The following is a 25,369-nucleotide window of genomic DNA, read 5'->3' on the forward strand; positions in this document are numbered from 1 at the left end:
TGTACTCAGTACAGTCATAAGCATCGAAGAAGGTCGACTTCTTGTGGCGCTTGTTACGGATCCGTACACCCCTACCAGAACACTTGAGTTTGCCCAGCAAATTCTCCAAGCTACTGGGCTGCGGTAGTATCGTCTTATGCATAGTCTTTGAGCATAGGAGTAGCGCCATGAGGTCGTCTGGGTGTAGGCTTGATATGATCATCTCCAACAAGCCATATTCGTGGAACACTTCCATGAGAGGACAGCGCTCCCTTGACGCAACCGCACTGTCCATTCTTGTCTTTTTGCGCGCCTCCGTCAGTTCACCGGTTGGCCTCTTGCGCTTTATATTCTCCATGGTCTTACACTGGCGATAGTCTTGATCCCGAGTATCTTGTAGTTCTGCGGTCCGATTGGCAGACACGCGGTGGTCCAGCGATTGAGTAGCCATATCAGCCTTGAGACTCCTAAGAAAGATGAGCAAGGAAGACCAAGGACGTCGGTGCGTCAGTCGAAGTCATCATGGGCCAGCAGATGCACCATGAGAGTACCGGCTCATGAGCACCACCGAGTCCGCGCAATGACGGGAAGCGCATCTCAAGGCGACGTACTTGTCTCTCACGTCGCAACGTGGTTCTAGCCTTCCGCGCCTCTGATAGCGCTTAACAGCTTTCAGTACCTGGATCTGGGTCCATCTTGGCGTTGTGTTGACAATAGTGTGGGGGACGCTCAACAGGCGGGACGAGATGAACAATGGCGTTGTATTACCAACACCTCGCAGCAAAGTGGGGCGTCTATTTCAGAACCAGGGCGATTCAGAAAGAGCATGAGAAACGATGAGGAATTTTTAGTCTCGTCTATTTTGACCATCGTGGACAAACGGGGAGATGCGGGATTGCGTTCCGGTAGCGGCCGACCGACGAATGAGCATCCATGACCTAGTGATGCCTCGGTCATTGCTTCTTTCCGTCTCTCCTGATCCTTCACTCGACTTCGCGACACTGTTCGGATGCATGCAAACATATGCGCAACGCACGCGCGACTCTACTTCACCACCGCCCGTCACATCTTACCACGGGTGCTTACGATAGAATGATGGTTCTGCACAGCGCTTAATTCGGTGTATTACATATGCAAATTCGCACCTCTCGAGCTTTCCTATGGACGACATTTCGAGCCTCCTCCCCAGTTCCTTCGATCCGATGCGTAATCACCACCTCCTTTGGTTCTATCCCCTCGCCGCATTGGCATGACCCTCATTTCTTCTCATCCGGAATTGAGTAGCAGCAACCGATGTCGAGCACATTATAGAAGCTGCAGTCGCGCTGGACGTAGAAGCCCCCCTTCTTGTAACAAGTCGCTTTGGTGGTGCAGATGCCCGATGGGTCTGATCTTCCACAGGGCGCGGGGTACGGGTCTTTTGGCGCAGCAAGAGCGATGGAAGCGATCGCGGCGAAGAGTACAAGGACCTTCATCTTAACGTTTGATGACAGATGATCCAGTTTCGATCAAGGGAGGTGTTGGAATTGAGTCTCACGATTTGTGGGGGTGAGTGAGTAAGTAAGTTGACAGCTTGTTGGGTAGTGATATCGCTTTGGCTATCACGAAACAACTGTTTATATAGACAGCAGCCTCGTATCTACGGCGCCACTGACATCGCTGTAGAGTGAGAAGCTCATCCACGTCTCCTGCAGCGCAATCCAGAATTAGCTGGAACTATCTGATCGACCGCGAACTGCTCAAGGTTCGCCCAATCCACGCATCTCTGCGTCCACCAACCATCACGTTAAGCTTTGCGTTTCGCAGCAGCGATATCGTAATGTTACGATCTGGGCCAATGTGAACGTCCAACCGTGGATGTTGCGATAGCGCTCATATGCCTAAATTGCGTCGCGGCGTTTAGCGAGGAATGCAATCTATCTTCCCCGGATTTTCGTATTGCCAGCACTTCTGATAAGTCGCCCACATGCGAGCTAGACATTTTACCATATGAAACGGACGTACTGTCCTTCGCGGCTCGGATGCCAGGCATATATGACGTCGCTGTAGCATCCAGTGCTGAATTCTGTCGCGTCGCGGTTTCATCGAGGCGAAGAACGTATGATCTCATAGAATACCAAGGCAGCATGGCAGTTAAGACGGCACTACTTCTGCCTTGGAAATCTACACCGGGTGCAAGTCCGAAGAAGTCAGTCGCACCAGCAAACTACATCACTATGCACGCTCCAGATCTCTTTGGCACAACACTTGTGGCCCACTTTGGCTAAGAACGCAGCCATGTTAGACCATGAGCGCTACGTCGCTCTTGCGGAAATTCCGCACGCTGCTGCGCATCATTGCAGACTTTGCCACGTGGGTATGGCAAAGTAATCGTCGTAGGTCCATCACGCGCACGTGATGCAACGTCTTGTCTTAACGGAAAAGCAAGTCTCCCCAGGGCAACGATGCTAGCAATTTCATCCAGAAGAGGACTCTGGACGAGTCACGTCTTGAACCACTACTCCTTGTTGTTTAATTTGCCGTGTCCAGTTGGCCGACAATAATGCGATGGCCTCCAACGCCGGTTCCAATGAGATTTGGCATGATCCCAGCCTTCGTGGCGTATTTGACGTCGCAGCGCGTGAGCAGGGTGCGCCACCAGTGGTCTAGGCTTTCTGTATAACCGTTTGAGGTGGCTCGAGGTGACGAGCTGCATCTCTCCTGTCGTTCCTAATCCTCTCGACTTCACTGCTAACAATTACCACCATGTCTTTTGCGGGCCTAGAGCCTCCATCATCAGCGGGGCAGCCTAACACTGCTACATCCATACCCACGTGTTTCTTCCAGAGCCTGGAGTCTCGATACATCAACGATTCCATGGAACAGAGCACGGTCTCAATAACCAGCGTTAGAAGACTTCCAAGATCGCTATGGGATGTGCCGCTGTCTTGTACAATAGTCGGCCGCAGTCGCACGAGGATAGTTCGCGTCTTCGACCTCGGCGCGCGATCCCAAGGGCTGATGCGCCCGCTGTCGGGCGCGCTAAGAAATGGCGCATTGCAAGGTTACGTCACGTACGCGCATTCCATCACCAAGTCAGCCTCACACACAGCCTCTACTCACAACACCGGGCGTAGCCGCATCATGGCCGCGATGCTGCGGCTTATAGCAGGGGAACAATCACCACCTTTGCCGGATGCGGACGCGCGATTTAGAATATTCCTGGTCGATCTGCTGGGACAGCGCATTGCATTGCACCCTCAACACCAAAATTTTCATCATCGCAGGCCCGTGTCCAGCGCCATGCTCAAAAGGAACTACACTACGACGCGCTCGGTAAGCTTCTAGAAGGCCAGTAATCGAATCATATAACAGTTCGCTTATCTTTTCCATGCACGGTCGGCGAGTGTTTCCTTCCATGGGGCTTCTAGAAGATAGTTTCTCGGCCTGTTTGTCGGAACGATTAGCTGGCTCGAGGCACCACAGCGGTCAACGGCGGCACTTAGACCTGATTGGTTCATATCGCCCCCTCAAGTGGGCAGGATCAACCGACCTGCAGCCGCATCTCCACCTTTTGTTTCCAGCATCAGCCGCATCCATTCCCCTACGACATCGTTCTGTATGGACTCTATATCTCTGTGTTTCGTTCAGTCATCGTTTTCTCCCGAAATACATTCCAGTCCACCTTCACACAAAGACGCCACCAGTCTGGTGCATGATCCCGATCCATCCGTGTCATGTTGAGATGACGATTTCCCGTGTCTCGCAAAGGCTGTCTATCTAAACGGGCTAGTACCTTGGCCCCAGAATGGCCATGGCCCCACGGAAAGGAACGCGACGAGCGTGTGACCCTTGTTCTGTCAGTGAGTGTTAGGTGCATGTCAACGCTCGTGACACGACTGACATTACGTTTCCTTCGTCCAGGGAAAGTGCGATGTGATGGCAACCAGCCATGTTCAAGATGCGAAGCCGCTAGCTGGGACTGCACCTACTTGAAAACGCATGGAAAAAGCGGACCAAAAGGACCACGACGGACCACGGAAGCCGCAATCAGGAGACTGCAGGAACGCAGCAAGGGCACCCATGATGAGGGGTCAAGAAGCAACAGCGAGACGAGCTTTGACGCTGGAAGCCCAGTATCTACCGAGCTAACCTACCTTGACCCCATCTCTTTGATGAGCGATGCCGATGGTGAACCCAAAGCCTGGCCGGATATCTTGAGTCCAACCCTCTCCGCCACCCCTCACGAGCCTCAGAGGATATCGATTGCTTGCCTATCGCAATATTTGGATATCTATTCTGCACGCGGATACGGTATATGGCCGGTGGTCGATGCAGAGGCTCTGACGGCACGTCTTTTGACTCATCCCGATGATTTGGAAGCTTATGCATTAGCCACTGCGATATCTGCTGCTATAGTGAGCCAGTTCTCTATGGACGAATCGGGTAGTCCACTGGAGGGCCACTACCACGTCCCGAGTGGCACATTTGAAATGGAAGCAAAAAAGGCAAGGAACGAATGCGATCATCTGGAGAACGTCACTGTGTTCTCTTTGCTGAGCAGCTTCTTCCTACATGTCTACTCGGCAAACGTTGGGAGGATGAATGCTTCCACAGTGTTGCTTGGAGAGGCCATCTTCAAAGCGCACATCATAGGATTGCACAAGGCGAACCACTACGAACACATGACCGCGGAGCAAACGCAATATGCGTTGAGAGTATACTGGCTCCTCTTCATCACAGAGCGAGCACATTCTCTGCAACACGACGTGCCGACAACACTCAAGCGCGCCCCCAATCTGCCTCGACTGGAGGACCTGCACGATGGGTCGGTCACACCTGCCTTTGTACAGCTGTGCCGACTGTTCAACATTTTGGATGTCACCATAACCGCCGAACCAGCAGCTGCGCGCCATGCCCTTGCATTAGCTCAGCAACAGCTTAGCAGTGATGAGGACCCCCGCAGCCTCGAAAACGAGCTCCAGCGCGCAGACATCACAATGACGCAGCAATGGATGCGCATCTTCTTGTGGCAGCATGCCCTCAATGTAACGAATCTGAGCAGTCGCGCCAGCCAGGATGAGGAGTTCTCATTTCGCTTTCCCGCCAAAGTCGCTCAAAACGTCCTCAGCAATCTGAGTAGCCTCTCCCGCCAGAGCATTGAGGCGCATGGGCCCGGCATGGTATGGACTATCTCGCTAGAAAAGTAGAATGTCACTAACGTGTATACAGGAGTCGAAACTTTTCGATGTTGCCAACTCGCTTGCAGATGTCATGATGATTATGCCTTCTCTCAACCACGAATCTCACTTCGACGTTGGACCTAGAGATCTGATCCACTCGCTAGCGCAAGTCCTGGCCTCCTTTCGTGGTGGCAATCCTGCTGTCATTAGCATACTGCAAGAGAAGCTCACTATGCTTGGACTTTCCGCTGGGTCGCCGCAAAAGTTGCTTGAGCTCTCCTCGCCGGAAGAGGAACACGACGAGTGGCACGACCGCTCCATGTCTGCTCCCTCTACCTACCCGTCCTTAAGTCCCGACGTTTCAATGTCGCCCTCACTTCAATCGAGCATGAGTATGGACGGGACCTATTGATCTTCCTGGACTGCCGCAGAAGAGCTTTTGCAGTATCATCCACATACGCACAAAATGTCCGATTGCACAACGTGTTCAATCATGGCCACACAGGCAGTCGTGCCCTATCGATTCGGTTACCTAGCGTCCGCAAGACAGGCGCTTGTCAGCAAGCGCCCAAACCCCTCAACAAGACGTGAGCTAGCCATGGCATGCTGCTCATTATCGAAGATACCAACATGATTGATGCACCAGGCTTTGGCCAAGGCCTGGTAAACGCTCCTCTGTTGCTGCAGGAAAACCACAAAAGTCCAGTGAGATCACTCATTAGTCTCACCTAAATGAGTGCCTACGAGCCCTGGATCGGCTGGCGCACCGTGGAGACAAGAGCAACGTCCTGTTAAGAGATTATAAGGATCGCGGTAATGCCACCTCCGAAAGCCGAGTCGCGCGGACATATGGAAGGAAAGCACGGCAGATGATACGCTTCAACAGGCGTCAAAGCAGAAATTCAACGCTGAAGTGACGTGAAGACACGCTCCGATCAGAGTCTAAAAAAAGATCAGCGGCAGCGCATACAAATACGATGAACGTTATCAAGGCCAATGTTTTCTTGATATCGTGTTGCTTGGGTTATTCCTGCTCTCTATCTATTTATGAAGACAGCAAGCATTAGCATTAGCATCACGCCGTAAGCATGCCTTCAACCAGTACAGTACGCAAGCATTGGTCTGGGGCAGAAAAGATTTCTCGACACTCGATTCGAAAGTGACACGAAGTCAAAACCGCAGCATGCTAGTTCCATTTTGCAGCCGATCTTCCAATTATGTACATCAGATTCGCCAGCTACCTCCCTCATTCCATAGAGATTGGAAGGCCTGGATGACCTGGAGCAGCTGGGCTCTCGTTCATTTGCCCGAGACCATAGTTGATCGCCGCGGCGATATCCTGGTTGTTCTTCTCCAGGAACATGAAGTGCCCATTGCCCTTGATACTAATATCGGCAAGTTTGATCCACTGGTAGTTGGTGAGGCCCATCTGCCTGAAGTACTCGACGAAGCAGTGGTCGTACGTGATGTGCGGACTGGCCTCGCCCGTGATCATGATGTAGGGAACTTTGCTAAGTTGGGTGAGCTTGTGGACGGTGCCAGTCTGCAGAATGCAGGAGCGCTTGGCAGGGTCATCTGGGCCGACCTCAGTTGTCGCAATGGTCGAGCAGTTCGTTACCGGCGGATCGAATTGCAGCGGTGTGTATGTGAGGCCACAAGGCCGCGCCGCAGTACGACCGACCCCAGCAACAGTCGTGTTCCCGATCAGAGAAGTATGTGGGATGTTGCCAGGCTCGATGTTGATGTTGGCGCGCAGCAGATCAGGGCATGCGTCCGACCAGATAGCCGTGTATGTACAGCCAGCTGAGTGGCAGATTGTGTATGACTGGCCGATCATACTGAGAAGCTGACATCCAGATGTGCGCATAGTGTTTTCCACGTTCACGTTCGATGAAGAGATGGGAACGTTGGCGGCAGTGAAGGCATCAAAAGCTGGATCTCCACGAGATCCGTTTCCGGGCCATTGCGTATGTACGTTCGCCTGTGGGTACTGGTCGAAGTTCTCCGGAGCTGTAAAGCCCTGCTCATTGATTGTGTCTGTAGATCCAAGGCGTAAAGGGTACTTGGAGAGGAGCTGCTGGCCACTTCGGCCGTTGGCAGCGATGTCAACAATGTAGACCTGGTAGCCTTGATCAAGGTAGTAGGAAGCCCATCCCTTGCGGTTGTCTGGCGTATTCAGCCATTCTGCGCCTGAGTTAACACCTGCGGAGACAAAGACCATCGGGTAAGGCTTGTTGACTTTGCTGGCGGGAGTCAGCTTTTCGACATAAAGCTGGTCACTCCACATCTGCTGGCCCGGAATGCCGGAGTCGACGTAGCCGCCACCGATGTAGAAGAAGTCTCGTTGGTATGCGGATTCCTGGCTGCTACATTCTGGGCGTATGCCATTGACACCAGTGCAGTCTGTTGGTGGGTCATCTTGGGCCGAAGTCTGGAAGGGCAATGCGCCCAGCAGCAGGCCCGAGAGGATGCTACGTGGATACATGGTCAAGTAGAAACAAAGATGAATAGAATGTGTGAACCAATAGAAGCAAAAAAGCAGTGAGCAGGGATGATTCTTGGAGCGTTTGCGCGGTCAGGTGGGCAGCCTGCACCTGCTTTCAATTTGAAGAAGGCTCTCATTCCGGCAGGCCGCGGCATTGACCCCAGTCGCGCAGATGAGTGCAGACGAGATGTAGAATCGGTCTAAATTCCGTTATACGACTTCTTCGAGATGCTTTCCGTTCGCTTTTGCAGGCTCGGGAGAAAAGCGGAAATTAGTCACCATAAATGGCCTAGCGGAGCGGCTGCATCCTGCCTTCCCAATCACCAGCAGCGGGGAATCGCGACATTCTCTTATCGCTAGCGGTCCGCACTCCTCTGCAGTGTCTGGACAGCCCTACGAGCTCATTGTGTCTCAAAGAGGAAAGCAGCTGCACCAGGACACGGCGGCGTTCTTCAGCAGCTCATCGCAATACGAAGAATGCACCACTTTGACACCATGACATCAATCACTCGGAGACGGGTACATAGAAGCTCATATATTGAGAAAGCTATCGTGCGCTAGCGATATACCCAGACCCGGGCTTTTTCTAAGACCTAACGTCCATCAAGTTTCAGCCTTTGGCGTATACTCCAGTGTACTCAACCTTCATTCGCAATCTATGCCTGACCCGATCTCTGGTGTTCCTACTTCACCCTGCAAACCCGTTCATCAAATATTATATCTTTCTGTACGCTGACCATCTCCAGAGAAGTCACTTCCTCATACTCTACGGCAAATCCCGCCTGCCTCCGATGGCATTGCCGACCACACCTGTCCGGACGACCTTTGTGAGGCCGTATTCGACGTGGACAGAGATACTCTTGCTCAGTTCGTGGAACAACGCACCACTCCTCAGTCTTACTTACGGGAAGGATCTCGGGATGCATCAAGCCGATGCTTGCAAAATCGCGGACTTTAGGATTTGTTGTTTGAACTTTGATGGCGGTGAGGTACTTCTAGCTGCATGTCAGTATCAAGCGTACACATAAATTGAATATCAGTACCTTTGCTTTAATCCACTCATACAGCTTCTTCATCTGAAAGTACAGCGCTTCAGCTTCCAAGCGATTGTACAAGTCATAGTCGAAGCCGTTCATCACGCTGTAAAACAGCGGGAATACCTCAGGACGACGCATATAGCGGAGGAGGTGCTCGAAAAGGTCAGGGTCGGCATCTAGAAAGTACGAGCCGTCTAATTCGGGCGTCCAAGAGTAGTAGACGGATAACTAGCGTTGGAAAAGGCCTGACTCTGCCTCCAGAGTGTTGCGCGCAACTTTGAACTCTCGGCCTCCTATGTTAAGGATAAGGTTCTTCGGATAACTTGTATTGGCACTCGGAGTCGCTATATCGGTGGAAGTCTGATCGTGATTCATTCTTGTGATCGTCTATTAGGGTAGGAGCTAGTGAAGCTGCCGTTATAAGCTGGCGGCTTAGATACGAAGGGTTTGCTTTCAAGGTCGATTAGTGTTTTACTGTTCATTGTCTACACTATGCTGACGAAATTTAGAGTCAGGAAGATTCGTTGTGACTAGAATACAAATGCCGAAACGAAGGCTGCTGCGGTACCTGTCAAGCCGAGAAGATGGCGTGACAGGTGAAGGCAAGATTTCCGGAGTCGCACGATCCAAGATCCTCATGATGAGTAGCTTATTCGCGCTTTACCACAGTCGCCTTCCATAATAGTCATAAGCTTCAGCAGGTGCCTTACACAAATCCAGATGCTGCTGCAGCCTTTGCTCGACTACCCGCCGCTCGTTCTTTTCCCGCGACAAGGCCTGCTGAAGCTCTTCATGAGCTCTCCTCCCATGCTTGAGACGATCTTCCAAAGTCTTCTTCTCGTTCTTTGTATGGTCGACCGATTTCCTTAGCTCCCGAGCAAGCTCGACCTGCCTAGCGTACTCCTCCTTCCACTTGCGGCTTTCCTCTTTGAGCATGTCGATCTTTTCAGCTTGTCTTTCGAGGGTGTCCTTTTCGGCTCGCACCTCCGACTTGCGAGTGAGCACTTCGATCTTCTGAGCTTGCTCTCTGATGGTACGCTTGAGTTGTATCATAGAGGCAGTGTCGTTTCGGAGGGACGTAAGTTCGTTGGTGAGTTGCGACATCTCTGCCGCTTCTTCTTGGTGACGTTGTTGCATTTTTGCTGTAGCCGTTGCAAAGCCTTCGATCTTACGCTTCTTGGGAGGAGCTAGTTATTGGTCAGTCAACTATCAAAAACGGAGGAACTGAGTGTGCAGGAGAGTTTTCTTCCGCTGTTAAATTTGTGTGGCCTCTAGCCTACAGGATGCTTACGCTGCTTATCAATGGGTGGTGTTCTCTCCAGGCCTGACCATAACTCTTGATTGGTCTTCCGGAGTGAGCGACATGGCCGATTCATTTTGGCGGATTGGTTAGTCTTGTCGCAACGTGGATGAAGAAGGTAGTCGCTGTAGTCTGGCTAATGGAAATTGGCCTGGAACGTGCGACACGCTAGATAGACGAGGTGAAGGTGAGTGTGCGCGACCCCCGATTAGATTGCCCACACGCCATTTGGATGTACAACAAACGAATGATGAAAGTCTTAAGCAGAACTAAACTTGACCCTGAACATACAGCTTTCGCCCCCGCTCGATGAGCTCTTCCAAACGAGCCTCACCAATCTCCCCGCCATCTTGGGCACCTTGTTCAGCGCCACTATACCTCCACCCATACTGCGTCTTGACCCACGCCACATCCCACGAACTCGGCCTGGACCACATAGGAATCATCTCATATCCGAGATCATGATTCGTACTGTCCCTGTAACGCGCTACTGGGCACTCCGCCTGGTTGCCATTCAGACAATTCTCATTACCCATGATGTAGCTGTGGTAGTGCATGATGCTATTCGCATCGTACGGTGAATCGGGGTTCAGTGTCCAGCCATCCTCGGATTTCCCGTACAGAACAGTATCGGTGTAGGAGCGGCCGCTGAAGTTGTATCTATCAGCAATTGTGACGTCGTTGCACAGCTCGTCGGTCGTCGTGCTTGGGTCGGATTCACGCGCGCGTGCGAGGGCGGTGCGGTAGTCGGTGAGCTTTGTGCAGTCGTAATGGATGTACCTATCACGGTCTGAGCGTTGCTGCTCGTGCATCATTCCTTTTGTTTGTCAATCTTGTAACATCCGAGATCGCGGGAAATGTCCAACGTACCCATGACATGTCCAAGTTCGTGTGCTACAGTTGTGACGCTGGCCTCTACGTCTATCCACATGTTCAGATCCCAAGGCTTTCCCGGCGTATCACCCATGCCCACAGTGGATGCGGCCGCGGCTTTGCCCACGCCATCGTCCTTCCAGATGGCGACTGTCTTGTATGGTACAGCCATATTCCATTTGCTCTCAGCTGGACTGTTGACATCTATGCAGTACCTTGGGTTCTGTGAGAAGTCAACATACTCCGAGAAGATGATCTTGTGGTTTGTACCCGGCGACGGTCCGCCGCCGAGAGCTGTCATCCAAACTCTGATAGCTGCTTCTAGTTTCTCAACATTTGCTTTGCGATGTTCTTCTGTCGGAAAGCAGTACGGTATCAACGTAATGCCCTTGATGTAGAGCTCCGTCCACTTCTTGGGGCCTCCACTGCCTTCGTGACCCCAGAGAGATGTAGCGCCAGATTGCATCCCATCATAGGTTGGAGTTTCGGTGTCGTTAGACGGAGGTAGGATAGCGCATGGACCTGAGAAGATAGGGGATATTGGGGGAATAGACGCCGCTATCGCCTGAATGGCAGCCGCCGCAAAGACCGGGAGGTATCTCATGATGATACTAGAAACAGTTGATAAGAGCAAAGGAATGTTGGGAATAGGGAGTGTAAGGGAGTATTTAAGATAAGTGCAGATGCCATAATGTACTCGTGATCACAAGGGGCAATCCGACTGCAACGCGCATCGGCCAATTACGCATTTGAGTCACAAGGCTCATTCTGGTGAAAGAGCATTGCTACTCGAAAACACTCGCCGGACGCTCAAGCCTCGAATGCACGGCCTTTGTGGCGCCCCGGATTTTTTCGGACTATTTGAGCAACTGCATCAAATAGCAGCACTGGCAACATCTCTGGCAGCCTTCTCTTCCTCTACCAGCTTCGCCCGTTGACGATCCAACATCCTTAGAACCTTGGGATCTTCGCCAGTCACCTTACCTCGCTCGATGTATGGATTTCGATCAAAGTCTTCATCTGAGGCTTCCTCATTCTCATCTTGTATGCCCGCATTCTCGACTGAGTCGATATGGGGTCCTTGGTATGGGTAATTGGTGCGGACCCAGCGGACGTCGCCTGGACTCGGCTTTTCAGCATCTTCGATGTACGCTATTCCTTGCGATTTATCTCCAGGCACCTTCCACCTCCTCAATGGGCATTCTTCCGGGTGGTCTCCCTCGGCGCACTTTTCGTTGGCATGCTGGAAGCTGCTATACGACATAATAGAGTCCACGTCGTACTCGGTATCAGCTTTCATCCACCAGTACTGGGCAGGGCTACCATAAGCCACGGACATGGTATAGTGGACAGCGGGGAACTGAAACTTCTTGGAGTAGTCTGCGAACAGACATAGCTGGTGGTCCTTGAATTGCGGGAGAGCCTTTCGGGCCCGAGCGAGCGCGTCCGAGTAGCCTTTCAACTTTTTGCAATCGAACTCAACGTGTTTGTCGCGGTCTGTGCGCTGGTGTTCGTGACCCATGCCTTGAACTGTCAGTAATGATCATGATATTTGTTTGTTTGAGACATACCGAGCACGTGACCAATCTCGTGCGCGACGACCAGGGCAGCCGTCTCTGGGCCGATTGACAAGCGGAGTTTCCAGGGTTTGCCTCTATCAGCCGCGCTGCCAGCCCCCATAGTCGCCCAAGCTCCGTTGGTCATCTTCTCTGACAGACTGATCACCAACGTTGTAGTCGGCAACGAAGGGTTCCACTGTTGTTTGTTTTCGGGGTTCGGATCATAGCACAAGTGATGCTTGGACGCCTTGTAGTCATACCATTCGTTGAATTGAAGATCATGCCCGTTGTCTCTACCACGCTCTCCGCCTAGAGCAGCTTTCCAGAGGGCTACAGCTGCTTCGACGCGCTCAAGTAGCCTGGCACGGTCCGTCTCAGAATAGAAGCAGTAAGCAACCAATGATCTACCTGGGGAAACGATGTCGGTCCATTTCTGTGGACCGCCCCAATTGATATAGTTGAACAGTGAAGCACCGCCATACTGGGTTAAATCCTGACCGTTTGTGGTATCTGCGGTATCCGTGATATCCGTAGCATGAGCGGCCAGTTGAGCTTCGACTTGCTCATCAGTAATGGGTGGAATGATGCAAGATTGATCTGGCAGGCTCGAAAACTGGTCCAGCTTGGGGACTACCGCAGCGAGCGCGCCGCAAACCAGGAAGGAGACCACGGGAATACTGCAGAGCATGGCTGTGATTGTCGGGGTGCTGCTTTCAGTGAGTCCGAGTTCCAGAAGTATCAGATAAGAGAAGAGGATACCAGAGATTCGCAGCTTATAATGATGGAAGGTATGACCGGCTAGCTCGGCTTGGCGCAACAACGGGGCTTGGGGTCGCCGTCGATGCAGCAACTGTGGAAGTGAATGCTAGCCCGTAGTCGCGATATTGGCATCACTGCTACACGACCGAATGCATCTTACCACTCGCAAGGTTCGTTGGCCTCCAGTTCCGACAGATGCGGAGCGTATGGCGGCGGACTTTCGGGGGTCCTAGTGAAGGTGAGACCGCTGCCTTGCGATCCCGAGCCAGATGTTATAATCTTGCCGCCTGAATAGATCTGCATTCACTGAGACGCAAAAAAGGAACAGCGCTAGCGATATTGTGGCCTGCCACTCAACAACAACAGCCCAAACCTTCCCCACAAATCAAAGCCGCAATCGTTGCGCCCACGACTCAGCCAAGATGGCGCACTCTCCTACCAATTCAGGACTCAAGAACATGCGCGACTTCTTCACGCGCAGCGAAAAGGAAAAGATCCCTCCTGAGCTCAAACACGCACTGTCGCTACTGCAATTACCCAACTTGGACAGTCTCGAAGAGCGCTTCCTCGCGACCGCTGCGTTCCTAGAGCCATGGGCTGTGTTCCGCGATTCGATATTCTTGCGTCAACCGGAGGCGGTACCACGTGCAACGGCGATAGCCAGAGAGGAGGGAGAGGACGGTGTGTCTCGCACAGACCTGTTGTGGTTTTATACACGATTCGACGAAGGTGTACACCGTTATGACCCACGCGCCGACAAGCACAGCGCGGAGTACACATCGGACTCCAGCGTGCATGGAGTAATCGACAAGAGTGATTGGACTGTGGAGGCGTACGAGAAACACCTCTTCGCCTGGTTGCTGCAGGTATTCAAGGTCGGCAAGTCGCGCAATCCGTGGAACATTGACTACTTCGAGCTCCGCAACATCTGCACAGCCTGGGAAATAGTCTTTGTGCCGATCGTCAATGCTGTTCGCGCTTCCTACAGTGTCAAAGGCCGACGACACTACGGTCGCCTCGCGCTTTACATCGAAGAGCGGTGCCCATCTGGTCTCGCTTTTCCCAAGGACAACGTCTTGGTACCTGGAGGAAGCCTGATGTCGCCCACGCCGTACCGCATAATCTCCTTGCCGAAGAAGGCCGTCAGTGATGAAGGCGCAACATTCCACAAACGTGTTGGTGGTGCTGGAGTGTTCACGCGAAAGCAGTACGACGAGGCCGAGAAGGAGCTTCGCGATGTGTACCCTCAGTATGGCGGTTTGGTTGAACGGCCCAAGTTCAAACATAAGATGGAGGAGTGGTTGAATGAACAGCGAGCCCGAGCAGAACGCAGGAAGGCCGCAGAGAAGACGGGCGAAGCGAGGGCCTTCCAGCCCCAGGTGATAAAGCGTGACGGTAGCCGAAGCTCAGGAAAGAGCAGCTCTCCCGATAAGGACCGCAGCAGACAAGACCAGGATGGCAGCGAGAGCCCAATCAGACGGTACTCAGATAGCATCCGCCGCTCGCTGTCTCGAGGCATATCCAGAATGGCGTCGAAGGAGGAGCCGAAGAGTCCGCTGCATGGTGTAACACGACAGATCCATCTACCTGATGAAACACCAGCTTATCGCCCTTCCGAGCCCTCGTCAACCGAGAGGCATGTGAGTGGCGCCTCAACAGATACCACTATCATCACACCATGGCCCCGTCCTGATACAGTGCGCAAGCCATCTGACCAGAGTGTCTACACGTCAACCCATAACTCAGACACTCTCATCCTTCCCGATAGCCATCAGCGCATGCAAATGTGCGACGACACGGACGAATCGATATATTCGCCCATGGGCCAGTTGAGTGCTATACCACAGCCACTGCACCACAAGTACCAGCCTGAGATGCGGGTCGCGCCAACGATCGAGAAGGGAAGAGCACACCCGGATGCACGGGTTCCAAGCTACGAGGGCAGTGGTTGGGACGACGAGATCTCGTTGACAAAGCTCAAAACTGTACGCGAGGACACTGCGAGAGATCTGCAACGCGTTCAGCCCTCAAAGCCAGTCACGAGGCTTCCTGTGCCTATTAAGCCAACTGCATATACCGGCGATCTGCGTATCGCGTCAAACGACATCCATCGCAAGGCGACACCAAACCCTCTTGCGTGGCCGGGTACTTCTCCGCCCAGAGCAGTACCATGGCCCGGAATGGAGCATACCGTTCCGTCCGTGTCATCCAGAAGCCCCGAGCGATGGAACAGTACACGTGGGCTTGCCAACAGCGCTCGTCCTCAACGGCTATTGCGCGATGAGTCTGATCGCAGCGTTACGCGCATCGTTTCGAAAGAAAATATTCGCTCCGTGCTCAAGGGTAACTCTCGTGATAGCTCAGCAGAAGATCTAACTCTGCCGCCTCCCGTACCGATGCTCCCAGGGCAGAATAGAACGATGAGTCCTGCTGGCGCTAGGTTGCAGACGTACAACACAAATCTATTCCCGCGTCGAGAAGAACGCAAAGGAACTCCAGTCGGTGGGTGGGTTGGTGCGGACAAGAGCAGAGGTGCACATGGCGGTCCTTTTGAGCTAGATATGCTTGATGGGGCGAATTCTGGCCAGGGTGTTCAGAGCAGGACTGCAGGAGGCGATACACGATACCATGAGGGATACCATGGCAGGCATGAGCCTGACGACCGTCGGAGTCTCGAGAAATGGATCTGAGGTTGCGTTGCGACTAAAAAGCCGTGCGATAGGAACATTTGGCTTGCTCCAGCTGTCGCCCCGGTCAGCCTTTCGCATCATTGAACAGGGTTGCACTGCCGCCCTCACGTCGAGACACAGGCCACATTTTCGGTCAAGGGTTGCTTCCCGGTGGTGGACGATGCTGGGCTTGGCAGACACGCGTAAGGGTGCTGAGCATGGACAATAGAAAATAGAAGAAGGAAAATACAACGTGAAAAGCGAACACTCAGGGTGTATTTTGATATGGTGACCTGACTCTCGGCCTGAGAAGAGTGACAAGCGGAGGTTTGACGACGTGAAGTGCTGCCCGCCCCCTGTGACGCGAGAATGCCACGCTAGCACGCACCAGCCTTTCCAAGGTTAGCGGCAGCAACACGTCACCGACAGCTGTGGCAGCATCATGGGCAGTCTTTGGACATGTCGCGAGACAGTGGCCAGTATAGAACAAATTTGCAATCCATGCTTGCGTGTGGATATCATTCACGATCGTCCTCGATCTCAGCTTTATGTTGTGATCGCTTTCCCCGCATCTACCACCGCGGCATTGCACTCTGCTATCTTGCTTCGTGATACATGATCCTCTTAGTCCAACAATGCGCGAGCTCGCAGCATAGGCGATGACCATCCGACTTGACCGGCGCAACACCAATGTGCGTCAAGACGTAGTGGTTATGCCCGGAAACGAGTGGGCTGGTCGTGAACTGTATTTTCCGCCTCCAGCGCAACCTCCATCTGCACCATCTCTTTCCTGCCGACGAAACGGCTGCATACTGAATATGAGCTGGACTAGGGTTAATGGCGATGGCATGTCTTTGGCCTACCATGAGAGCGCAATAACCGGGCTGAAGTGCGCGGGCCAAGGGTGGGCTGCCTGCAAGCCGGCCTCGGATCTTGGGGGCGCCGCTCGCTACCTCACCCAACTTTCACGACGTGCCACATCAATACTTTGTTTTAGCATCCGCATGCTGCATCGAGCAGTCATCAACCAGCGACTTTGAGCACGACTGGGGCTCTCTCTCTCTCTCAGACATGTCGTCCTTGTTTGTTGAATTACCAGCCGAACTGGCTCAGCACATCACGGCGCTCCTTCCACATGTTGATCTCCTCAACTTGAGCCTGACATGTAAAGAACTTCAGAAGCACGCGGAATCGTCACTCTACCGAGAATACATACAGCCTCACGGGAAATCGCTTTCCATGTTCATCGACCGCATCCTTGCAAGGCCCGATATTGCGGAAAAATATGTCAGGAAGATGAAGCTGGGTTTCTGGGACTCTAAGTTCGCCGGACCCCGTCCAGAGATCATATCCGAAGAATTGTACGACGCGTATACGAAAGCTGCAAAGGCCGCAAATGTCATCGACATCATCGTCCCATATGAAGCCGCGGAAGTTACCTCAAAGGGAGCTTTGGTTTCAAATTGGCGTGAGCGAGATTGGTACACAGAGCTTCTCATGAAGAAAAGCCAGGGTGCTGGGTGGCCTCCTTATGATCTCATGTTCTGCCAGGTTCTGCGTGCTGGGCATGAAGATGCACTGGTCGCACTCGTTCTGGCCCTTCTCCCAAATCTTCGAGTACTTGAGCTGCACACCGTTCTCATGAACCCAGACCAAATCATACTACCTTGGCGTTTGCCTAAGCATGGATTCAAAAAGCTAGTCAGGCTTACCGCCGCCAATGATAGGGCTATACCATGGTCTGCGTCCTTTTTAAACCAGATAATGGACAACACTTCGCTCCAAACCCTAGAGTTGGCCAGAGGGAGCTGTTGGTATCAAGCTGGAGGAGACCTCCTCGAATCGCCGCCAATTGCTCTACCTCTTGGTCTCGGGGCGCTCACTGCTCTTCATCTTCCGAATTGCGCTTTCACGTGCGTGGAGATGCAAAAGCTCCTCTCAGCGTCCCCTCGTTTAAAGCGGCTATACTTTTCATACGGATTAGCTATGGGCCCTTACAACTTCACAGCAGGCGAGCTTATCACCATGCTTGACTCATTCAAAAACACCCTAGAAGACTTGTATCTGGACATCGTACCCAGTTGGATGACTCCGCAAGAAGAAGATAGTGACTCCAGCCATCTAATCGAATCGCTAAGACACTTCACTGCCTTGAGGCGACTGGATACAAATGTGGACGTGTGGAGGATGTTGGACGTTGGGGCCATCTTGCACAAGTATCAGCCCGGTATGAACATGAACTACGAGTGCAAGATATTGGAGCAAGATCGTTGGTGCTGGCGGCTACCTCCAGTTCTGGAGTTTTTGTCACTCCATCCCACCCATCGCGAAACGACGCCTGATAGCCATCAACTTCGCGATTTGGTATCATCTCAAAGGCAGGCCCTACCTGAGCTGAAAGCTTTGGTCATCGCCATTCACGACGAAGGTTTCAGGGACCTAATGAAGATGGAGTTTTACTCGTACATGGAGGACTACCAAGCAACTATGGAAAATGAGACAGACATGGGAGCCCCATCTGGTACCGACGACGAGTCGTACATGGACAGTGAGTCTGATACGGACGATCGATCGAGCATGGACAATCAGTCGTCTGATTCGGTCGACCAACCGGGCGTTGGTAATCAGTTTGGTTCGGATGATCAACCGGGCATGGTCGCTCAGTCTAATTCAAACGATCAATCGAACATGAGCGACTGGTCGAGTGTGAACGGTCTCGATGAAGATGACCGGATTAACATCAAAGTTGGGAGTGCTGCAGAGGCATCTGGGCCCATCAAAACCACATTTCATGGCTGGCGTCCAAGCAGTGAAATGCCTCGTATACATTGGGAGGGACACGCATATGTACTGAAGCCAGGCGAGAGACCCTGTTCTGAAGCAGACAACTCACAACCAAGAATCGATCGGTGGTTGCGTGAGTTGACAGGGGTCAGCACTTACCTAGCATCAGAAGGCGATCCAGACTTGGTTTACTCATCATCTAGTGAAGAAGACTTTGGACACGGGTACATGTTGGATGCCGAGTGGGAAGATCTTGTAGAGACTCTGTAAGGCATAATCAGATATCGCATGACGATCGGTGTTCCGCTACAAATGATGCGCTTGTTGCGAAATGTGCGGAATTCCGTGCACACGACATATGTTGTAACTATACATGTCCTCGTTGCGAAACTAATCCAATCGCATGCATCAACATGATGGCAGACATGACAAATGCGACGCTATTTGTAGGATAAAATCACCAAGACTCAGCTGTCGCAGCCCGGTTCAGAAGTTGTGGAAACGCTATACCTAGTTGGGTTACGGTGGAATGAACTACCGTCATCGATTTACCGCAATCAGCCTATCCAGCGTCGCTCACTCAGTTTGGCGTCTCACAATCGTCTTGCCGACATTTTTTCATCTGGATATTGCGTTTGATGCGGATGCGCCTCCTGTCAGACTAAATTAGGTGGACGGGACGGGGCGTTCTCATCTTGCGGATCAACAACCGCCGTCACCGCTGGTTCTCTGCCAGCTGCTATCTCATCGCGCAGTATCAACATGGGTAGTCTACTTTCCTCGAAGGTCGCGGATGACTGGAAGAGCGATGCGCGATGCGCCATGGAGGATTCAAGATTCTGCGTTATATGTGGTGGTCCTTTCGATGTCGAAGGCGATGTTTACAATATTGACCCAAAAGACATGCGGTTCCAGGTAAACTATCTGTTCTCAAACAAGCGTTACAGACTGCTGACATTTCGCGCATTCTAGTGGTTATACAGCCTTCGTCTTCTTGGTAGCATCGAAGATGTAGCTGAACATACGGTAGCTAGCGAAGGATCGACGTAAGAAGCGGCTCTCATCTATCTTCACGCGCTAAAGTCCGGACAAGGCCGACCAACGTATCTGAGATACCAGGCATCTTCCTCTCCGAGATTGCGTCCTTCAACATGGCTGGATCGGGCTACTTTCGAATTGTTGGCGACGCTGGCCAAGATGATATCTGGCTCGACGCTTTGTGTTATGCACCGGATTACCGAACCTTGTTTCCGTTACATGAATCGTGTATTGCGATCAGTTGTCGAGCCATCGACCACTTCGACTCCAGAAGGAAGGATACTGTGCCGACATCTGCTCTTAAACTGCTGTATCGACTGTTGAGTGCGCGTTTCATTCGACGAAAATGCCGTATAGACGAGCCACTCGAGACATCAAACGACATTTTCGATCTTTGTTCTTCTTCATGCGATTATGGACCTAGGAGCGCATTGGCTCTGAGCAGGCTAGAATGGTGGGGCGCAAAGTATGATGTAGGTAACCACAATATGTTCTTCAAGCTCGTCATTAATGATTCACAGAAGTTCTACACCGATCCCATCGAAGTGGGAGATATCGCCTCGTTCGTACATAAAGTATTGCAGACTTCGCCGCGTCGTAGAGACGAATCCAAGTGTACGCCAAAAGCAACGCGCGAACCCCAAAGATTGGAGCGCCTGCCGACGGAATTATTGGATGTGGTGTGCAGCTACCTTCCAATACAGTCTGTCATAGCACTACATTGTACCTCAAAGATGCTGGCTCTGCAGATACCACTCGATTCCGCTTTCTGGCGAGACAGCCTCCGGGACGGAAGTCTACATCCGCATGTTTGGGATCTGGACACCAAGTGGATCGAGCAGCATCTTACTACTCCACATGCAGCACTTCTGGACCCTACTGCTTGCTGGGACTGGAAGTTTGCCGCGAAGCTTCTTGCGAAGAAACGCTTTCGGGTCAGTGGATGTGACGAGCGTCTACTTGACGTGCCTGACGGACTTTGGAACAGGTGTAGGATATGGGCTACTATAGAGGAAGCCTTAGGAGAGCAAGAAAGAGAAAGGTCGGAGAACTAGCGGACTAGGTTCAAAGGCGTAGTCATAAGACTGTCTGAAACCCAAGCAATCGCGACATCAAGCGGCTCCTGACCGTCAATCAGTCCAAGGAAACGACGCCTGCTCATGGAGAAAGGTTTGCATAGATGTGCACCTTCTGCGACTTCTTGCAACACGGCCACCGACCATCGCAACCAACGCTCAAGAAATTTGACGGCCTTTGCGTTCAGGGCCGTGCTAGCGAGGCGACAAATTTAGGCCAGCTTTCGGCAAACTGCCCGTAGAAGTCGCAAGACGCACTGGTCACAAACAAGTACGCGGCCCGTTCACGCAGCGCTCTTGTCAACGGTTCGACATCTTTTTGCGGAACTGAATGTATCATATACGCAGTACGAGACCGTTCGTACGGCGAAGTAGCAAGCCACTCTTGGTACTCTTCGGTCACGAACTCCTTGTAGGCTGTTTCCACGACTACTGTGACCTCTGGTCCCGGAGTCGCAAGCTCAGTACTGACTGCTGTGCCAGGATTATGAATGATCTTGGCCTAGTCAGCTGGGGTAACTCTCATCCGTCCAGCATGGATAAATGAAGACTTGCCATTCTCTCCTCCGCGACGCCAGCAAGGACATGCGCTCTGCGATCAACGGTGTCGAGGTAGCTCTTGACTTCCTCCGAGTACAAATTCACTGTTTCATCAAGGAAGATGCCGTCCACTCTATACCCACTGTTCTCTCGACCTCTTCTATCATATGATTCGATATCATCAAGGATGTCTTGAACAGGCCGTTTGCAATAGGTTGTACGCACGTAGCCCAGGGTGGTGACGTTCGGCAATGCATTTAGCCGCGGTATCTCCCGGAGATAGTCCTCATTCGGCCACCACGGTGCAGCACCCGGTCCGCTGTTTGGATTGACGATTACCAGAAACTGAACATCCGGCGCCGCGGCGATGCTGAGAGACGTCAGTGAGACTTCGTGTTAGCGGTGAAGGAAACACTACGCTGTATAGAGAGGATCCCATGCACCCGGATGGGGGTATATGTAAAGCGGAAGAAGTATCTTTGAACGGAGATCTGGCGACATTGTATCGTGGAAGGGTAGATGTGTGAAGAGGAAGAGGTGGCATCCCGAATCTTAATGCAGCGCTGACTAATCACAAATAGCAACCCGCAATGCACTACCTCTCTTACAAAACATGTGTCTGTTTACTTACTGCGACAACAATGCGCGCCACTCAGTTCCGCTGGTGGACGATTCTTTAACGTGCATCACGATTTCAGACCAAACCTTGGACAACAACGCACATTGGACGTCGGAAGCTGCCTATGGGAAGATCTTCTTTTCGCATGCCGTATTGGGGGACCTCACCAGCTCCCGACGTCGGCATCCGACTAAGAGGGCCGTCTCACACAAGCACCATACAAGAAAAGAAAAACTAAATAGGTCTAGGGCCTATGTTAACGTTAGCTTACTTATTTCGTATGTTTCTATATTAATGTAGGCTGCAGATCGCTTCCGCCGAAACCTTCGGCGGAAGCATGTGCCAAGCGTTCGCCCTCCATTCGTCCTCCGACGAACATCTACTCAGCCAAAGAAATCGGAGCTTTGCTCGAAGAACCGAGTCATGTATTCGTCCGTACATCAGTATATGTGTGGCACTTCTTCCACTCTCCTTTACCGCTGCAAATTGTCCCCTTAACACTCCCGCCAACATCGTCCTTAGTTTCGACTCCAGATGCACACGATGAACGAACACAACTTCCACACCTCGATCGCATTCGATGCAACAGCGCAATCGGCTGGTGGCGTCGTGAAACCAGAAAACATCGCTGAGGAGAAGACGCAGCAGCAGAACAACCAAGGCATCGAAGAAGATGTCAAATCTGAACAAGACGAGAAGCCCGATGATATCAAAGAAGAATATCCGAGTGGCATACTGCTGGTACCCATACTGATTGCCATACTCTGCGCAGTCTTTCTTACAGCCCTGGACATGACAATTCTTGGAACAGCCATTCCTAAGATCACAGACGAATTTGGAGGCCTCAACATGGTTTCATGGGTGAGCTTTTACACTCTCGCTCTGGCTACTCGAGTGCTTGAATACTAACATGTCTTAGTATGGTTCCGCGTATTTCATGACGTTCGGCGGTTTCCAGTCCATGTCTGGCAAGTTCTACCGCTACTTCCCACTCAAGTGGTCCTTCCTAGGTGCCATCTTCGTCTTTGAAATGGGAAGCTTGATCTGCGCCGTCGCTCCAAATTCTATAACTTTCGTCGTTGGCCGCGCAATCGCTGGTGTCGGCTCCGCCGGCGTAGTAACTGGGGCGTTCACTATGGCGGCGTTCGCGGCAGAGCCTAAACGGCGACCAGCTCTAATGGGGATTGTTGGTGCTGTATATGGCCTTTCTAGCGTCGTCGGTCCGCTTTTGGGAGGAGTCTTCGCAGACACAGTGAGCTGGCGATGGTGGTAGGTTCATGTTTTCTCATGACTGTTCCGCTCACATGCTCATTATGGCACAGCTTCTACATCAACCTTCCTATCGGCGGCGCCTCTGCAGCACTGATTCTGTTCACTTACAAGACTCCACCACAAGCTGTTATCACCCAAGCGACTTGGAAGGAAAAGTTCTTGCAGATGGATCCTCTCGGCATTGCTCTCGTCATGGGCGGCATCGTTACGTACATCTTAGCATTCGAAAATGGCGGCCAGAAGCGACCTTGGAACAGCAGCTACGTCATCGGCCTCTTGGTAGGCTTCGTCGTTATTGCGATGACCTTCATCACATGGGAGATTTTCAACGGCGAGCGTTCGATGCTTCCACCCCGGCTTCTGCGCGAGCGAACACTATGGCAGCCATCTGCCTTCATCTTCTTCTTCTCATCATCATATCTCGTCTTGCTGTACTACCTACCCCTCTATTTTCAGAGCGTCGACAACCGCAGCGCAATCAATTCGGGTGTGTTGAACCTTCCACTGGTCCTCGCAATGGTGTTGGGTAGCATCGTCAGTGGCGGCGTTGTCTCAAAGACAGGTTATGCTGCACCTTTCATGATTGGCGGTGCCTTTCTAGCGACTATCGCTACCGGTCTAATGTATACGTTCGACATTGGTACTGGGCTGGGCAAATGGATTGGCTATCAGGCCTTTTACGGTATTGCAGTCGGGTTAGGCTTCCAGATGGCCATCAATACTGGTCAGGCCAATGCAAAGGCAGAGGACATGTCCTCAGCGACGGCAACGATCTTCTGTATGCATACCAGCTCTTTTCACGTGGAATCAACTAACACATCGCAGTTTTTCAAACCATCGGCGGTGCATTCTCGTTGACTGCGGCTCAGTCTGGATTTGTCAATCGCATGATCAACACGCTTGCGAGCACAGCACCGAACGTGAACCCGCTGGCAGTAGTTGGATCTGGTGCGACCCAACTTCGAGACAACTTCGCTGCGGAAGATATAGCAGGCATAGTGGTCGCATACATGGCGGGCATCAAGGTCGCGCTCGCTATTGCGACCGCTTTGGCTGGCGCAGCTGCCGTGGCTGCCGCATTGGTACCTTTCAAGAAGCTAAACATGGAAAAGGTGCAGGCTGGAGCTGCGTAGATCACATGCGCTCTATCTTGGTAGTGCTACACGACAGCTTGCCCGCACTTGCGACCAATGCGACGCTATTGCTAGAGTTGTGCTTGAGATACGTAGATTGTACCTAGAGGGAAGTTTCATTTTTGGCGACACTCGGACACCTGGGCATGCATCGGCTTGACACGCTTGAGGCATGTGTGTTATCTAATCTTGTAATGGCAGAAGGAACCATAGAATTGTAATCCAAACGCGGCCGCTTTCTGGTAGAACCAAAGAGAGTCCGTTGCGCATCGACTCCATGATGTGGTGGCTGGCTGGTGGCCTTGCTGATGCCTGAAGGATGTGTTCGGCGGAGAACCTTCCGCCGAGGTCTCGGTGATTGCCCTCACTCTTCCCCTTTCGCCCCTAAGTTACTAACTTCTCCCTGTGTCACCATCATCGCATCTGTTTATGATACGATGCCAGCAACAAGTTCACTAGATCCAAGCGTGCCACACGTTTGGTCGCTTTGCTCGAGAGGAGGCACCGTGCCCTCAACTCAGGCTACTGTCACCAGCCATGGAACGCTCACCGGGATCATCCGTCAATGACGCCGACACCATCAACTTCGAGCCTCACAGCAAGCGACGCAAACTTCGGAAAGGAACAACAAGCTGCTGGCATTGCAAGAAGCGAAAGGTCAAATGCACATTCGATGCGACGTCTGACACCATATGTGTAGCATGTCGCCGTCGGAAGGTGCCATGCGTTCTCCAAAATGAGCCGGAAGAGGAATTCCTGGGACGCAACGACAGCAGTCTAGAAGCATCACTGCTGCGTCCTAGTGGAGGCTCAAACAATATCGCCAATCCTCCTGATATTCCATATGAGCAGCTTCTCCAACGCTTGCAAAGGGCAGAAGCATTGCTTGCGCGATCGGAAAATCCAGGAGACGACGCAACAATCAGCCATGTGCAGCTTCCGACACCTAGCTCAGCCGCGCTGACACCGGAACAACCTCTTCTACAAACGGAAGACGGCGAGAGCATATCATCCGCCCTACGTCGAGCGTATCCACCGCAACAAGATCTGGAGCTCTTGTGCAAGACCGATCGCAACGCAACCT

The 25,369-nt window shown here is 52.2% G+C and overlaps 7 protein-coding genes across 7 annotated transcripts; 4 read left to right on the plus strand and 3 right to left on the minus strand.

Annotated features, from left to right (window-relative positions):
- Positions 1 to 3,766: 3,766 nt before the first annotated feature.
- On the plus strand, positions 3,767 to 5,553 carry J4E92_000990 (uncharacterized protein; the record flags this gene model as incomplete). The annotated part of the gene is made up of 3 exons (XM_051492404.1): positions 3,767 to 3,821; positions 3,883 to 5,141; positions 5,191 to 5,553. 3 exons carry the CDS (start codon positions 3,767 to 3,769, stop codon positions 5,551 to 5,553), a joined length of 1,677 nt encoding a protein of 558 aa, XP_051357916.1.
- Positions 5,554 to 6,387: 834 nt separating this feature from the next.
- On the minus strand, positions 6,388 to 10,191 carry J4E92_000991 (uncharacterized protein; the record flags this gene model as incomplete). The annotated part of the gene is made up of 6 exons (XM_051492405.1): positions 6,388 to 7,612; positions 8,196 to 8,212; positions 8,532 to 8,621; positions 8,670 to 8,839; positions 9,374 to 9,850; positions 10,185 to 10,191. 6 exons carry the CDS (start codon positions 10,189 to 10,191, stop codon positions 6,388 to 6,390), a joined length of 1,986 nt encoding a protein of 661 aa, XP_051357917.1.
- Positions 10,192 to 10,232: 41 nt separating this feature from the next.
- J4E92_000992 (uncharacterized protein) lies at positions 10,233 to 11,440 on the minus strand (the record flags this gene model as incomplete). The annotated part of the gene is made up of 2 exons (XM_051492406.1): positions 10,233 to 10,780; positions 10,834 to 11,440. 2 exons carry the CDS (start codon positions 11,438 to 11,440, stop codon positions 10,233 to 10,235), a joined length of 1,155 nt encoding a protein of 384 aa, XP_051357918.1.
- Positions 11,441 to 11,710: 270 nt separating this feature from the next.
- Positions 11,711 to 13,083, minus strand: J4E92_000993 (uncharacterized protein; the record flags this gene model as incomplete). The annotated part of the gene is made up of 2 exons (XM_051492407.1): positions 11,711 to 12,360; positions 12,408 to 13,083. The coding sequence occupies 2 exons, from the start codon at positions 13,081 to 13,083 to the stop codon at positions 11,711 to 11,713; spliced, it is 1,326 nt and encodes a 441-aa protein (XP_051357919.1).
- Positions 13,084 to 13,576: 493 nt separating this feature from the next.
- On the plus strand, positions 13,577 to 15,844 carry J4E92_000994 (uncharacterized protein; the record flags this gene model as incomplete). The annotated part of the gene is made up of 1 exon (XM_051492408.1): positions 13,577 to 15,844. The coding sequence occupies one exon, from the start codon at positions 13,577 to 13,579 to the stop codon at positions 15,842 to 15,844; it is 2,268 nt and encodes a 755-aa protein (XP_051357920.1).
- A 1,218-nt stretch (positions 15,845 to 17,062) lies between these two features.
- On the plus strand, positions 17,063 to 18,877 carry J4E92_000995 (uncharacterized protein; the record flags this gene model as incomplete). The annotated part of the gene is made up of 1 exon (XM_051492409.1): positions 17,063 to 18,877. The coding sequence occupies one exon, from the start codon at positions 17,063 to 17,065 to the stop codon at positions 18,875 to 18,877; it is 1,815 nt and encodes a 604-aa protein (XP_051357921.1).
- Positions 18,878 to 22,423: 3,546 nt separating this feature from the next.
- On the plus strand, positions 22,424 to 24,285 carry J4E92_000996 (uncharacterized protein; the record flags this gene model as incomplete). Its single annotated transcript, XM_051492410.1, has 4 exons — positions 22,424 to 22,741; positions 22,800 to 23,149; positions 23,203 to 23,930; positions 23,978 to 24,285. The coding sequence occupies 4 exons, from the start codon at positions 22,424 to 22,426 to the stop codon at positions 24,283 to 24,285; spliced, it is 1,704 nt and encodes a 567-aa protein (XP_051357922.1).
- Between the last annotated feature and the right edge of the window lie 1,084 nt (positions 24,286 to 25,369).

The sequence above is a fragment of the Alternaria infectoria genome (genome assembly GCF_024043175.1).
Source record: "Alternaria infectoria strain BMP 0036 chromosome Unknown scaffold_1, whole genome shotgun sequence".
Taxonomy (NCBI): Eukaryota; Fungi; Ascomycota; class Dothideomycetes; order Pleosporales; family Pleosporaceae; genus Alternaria; species Alternaria infectoria.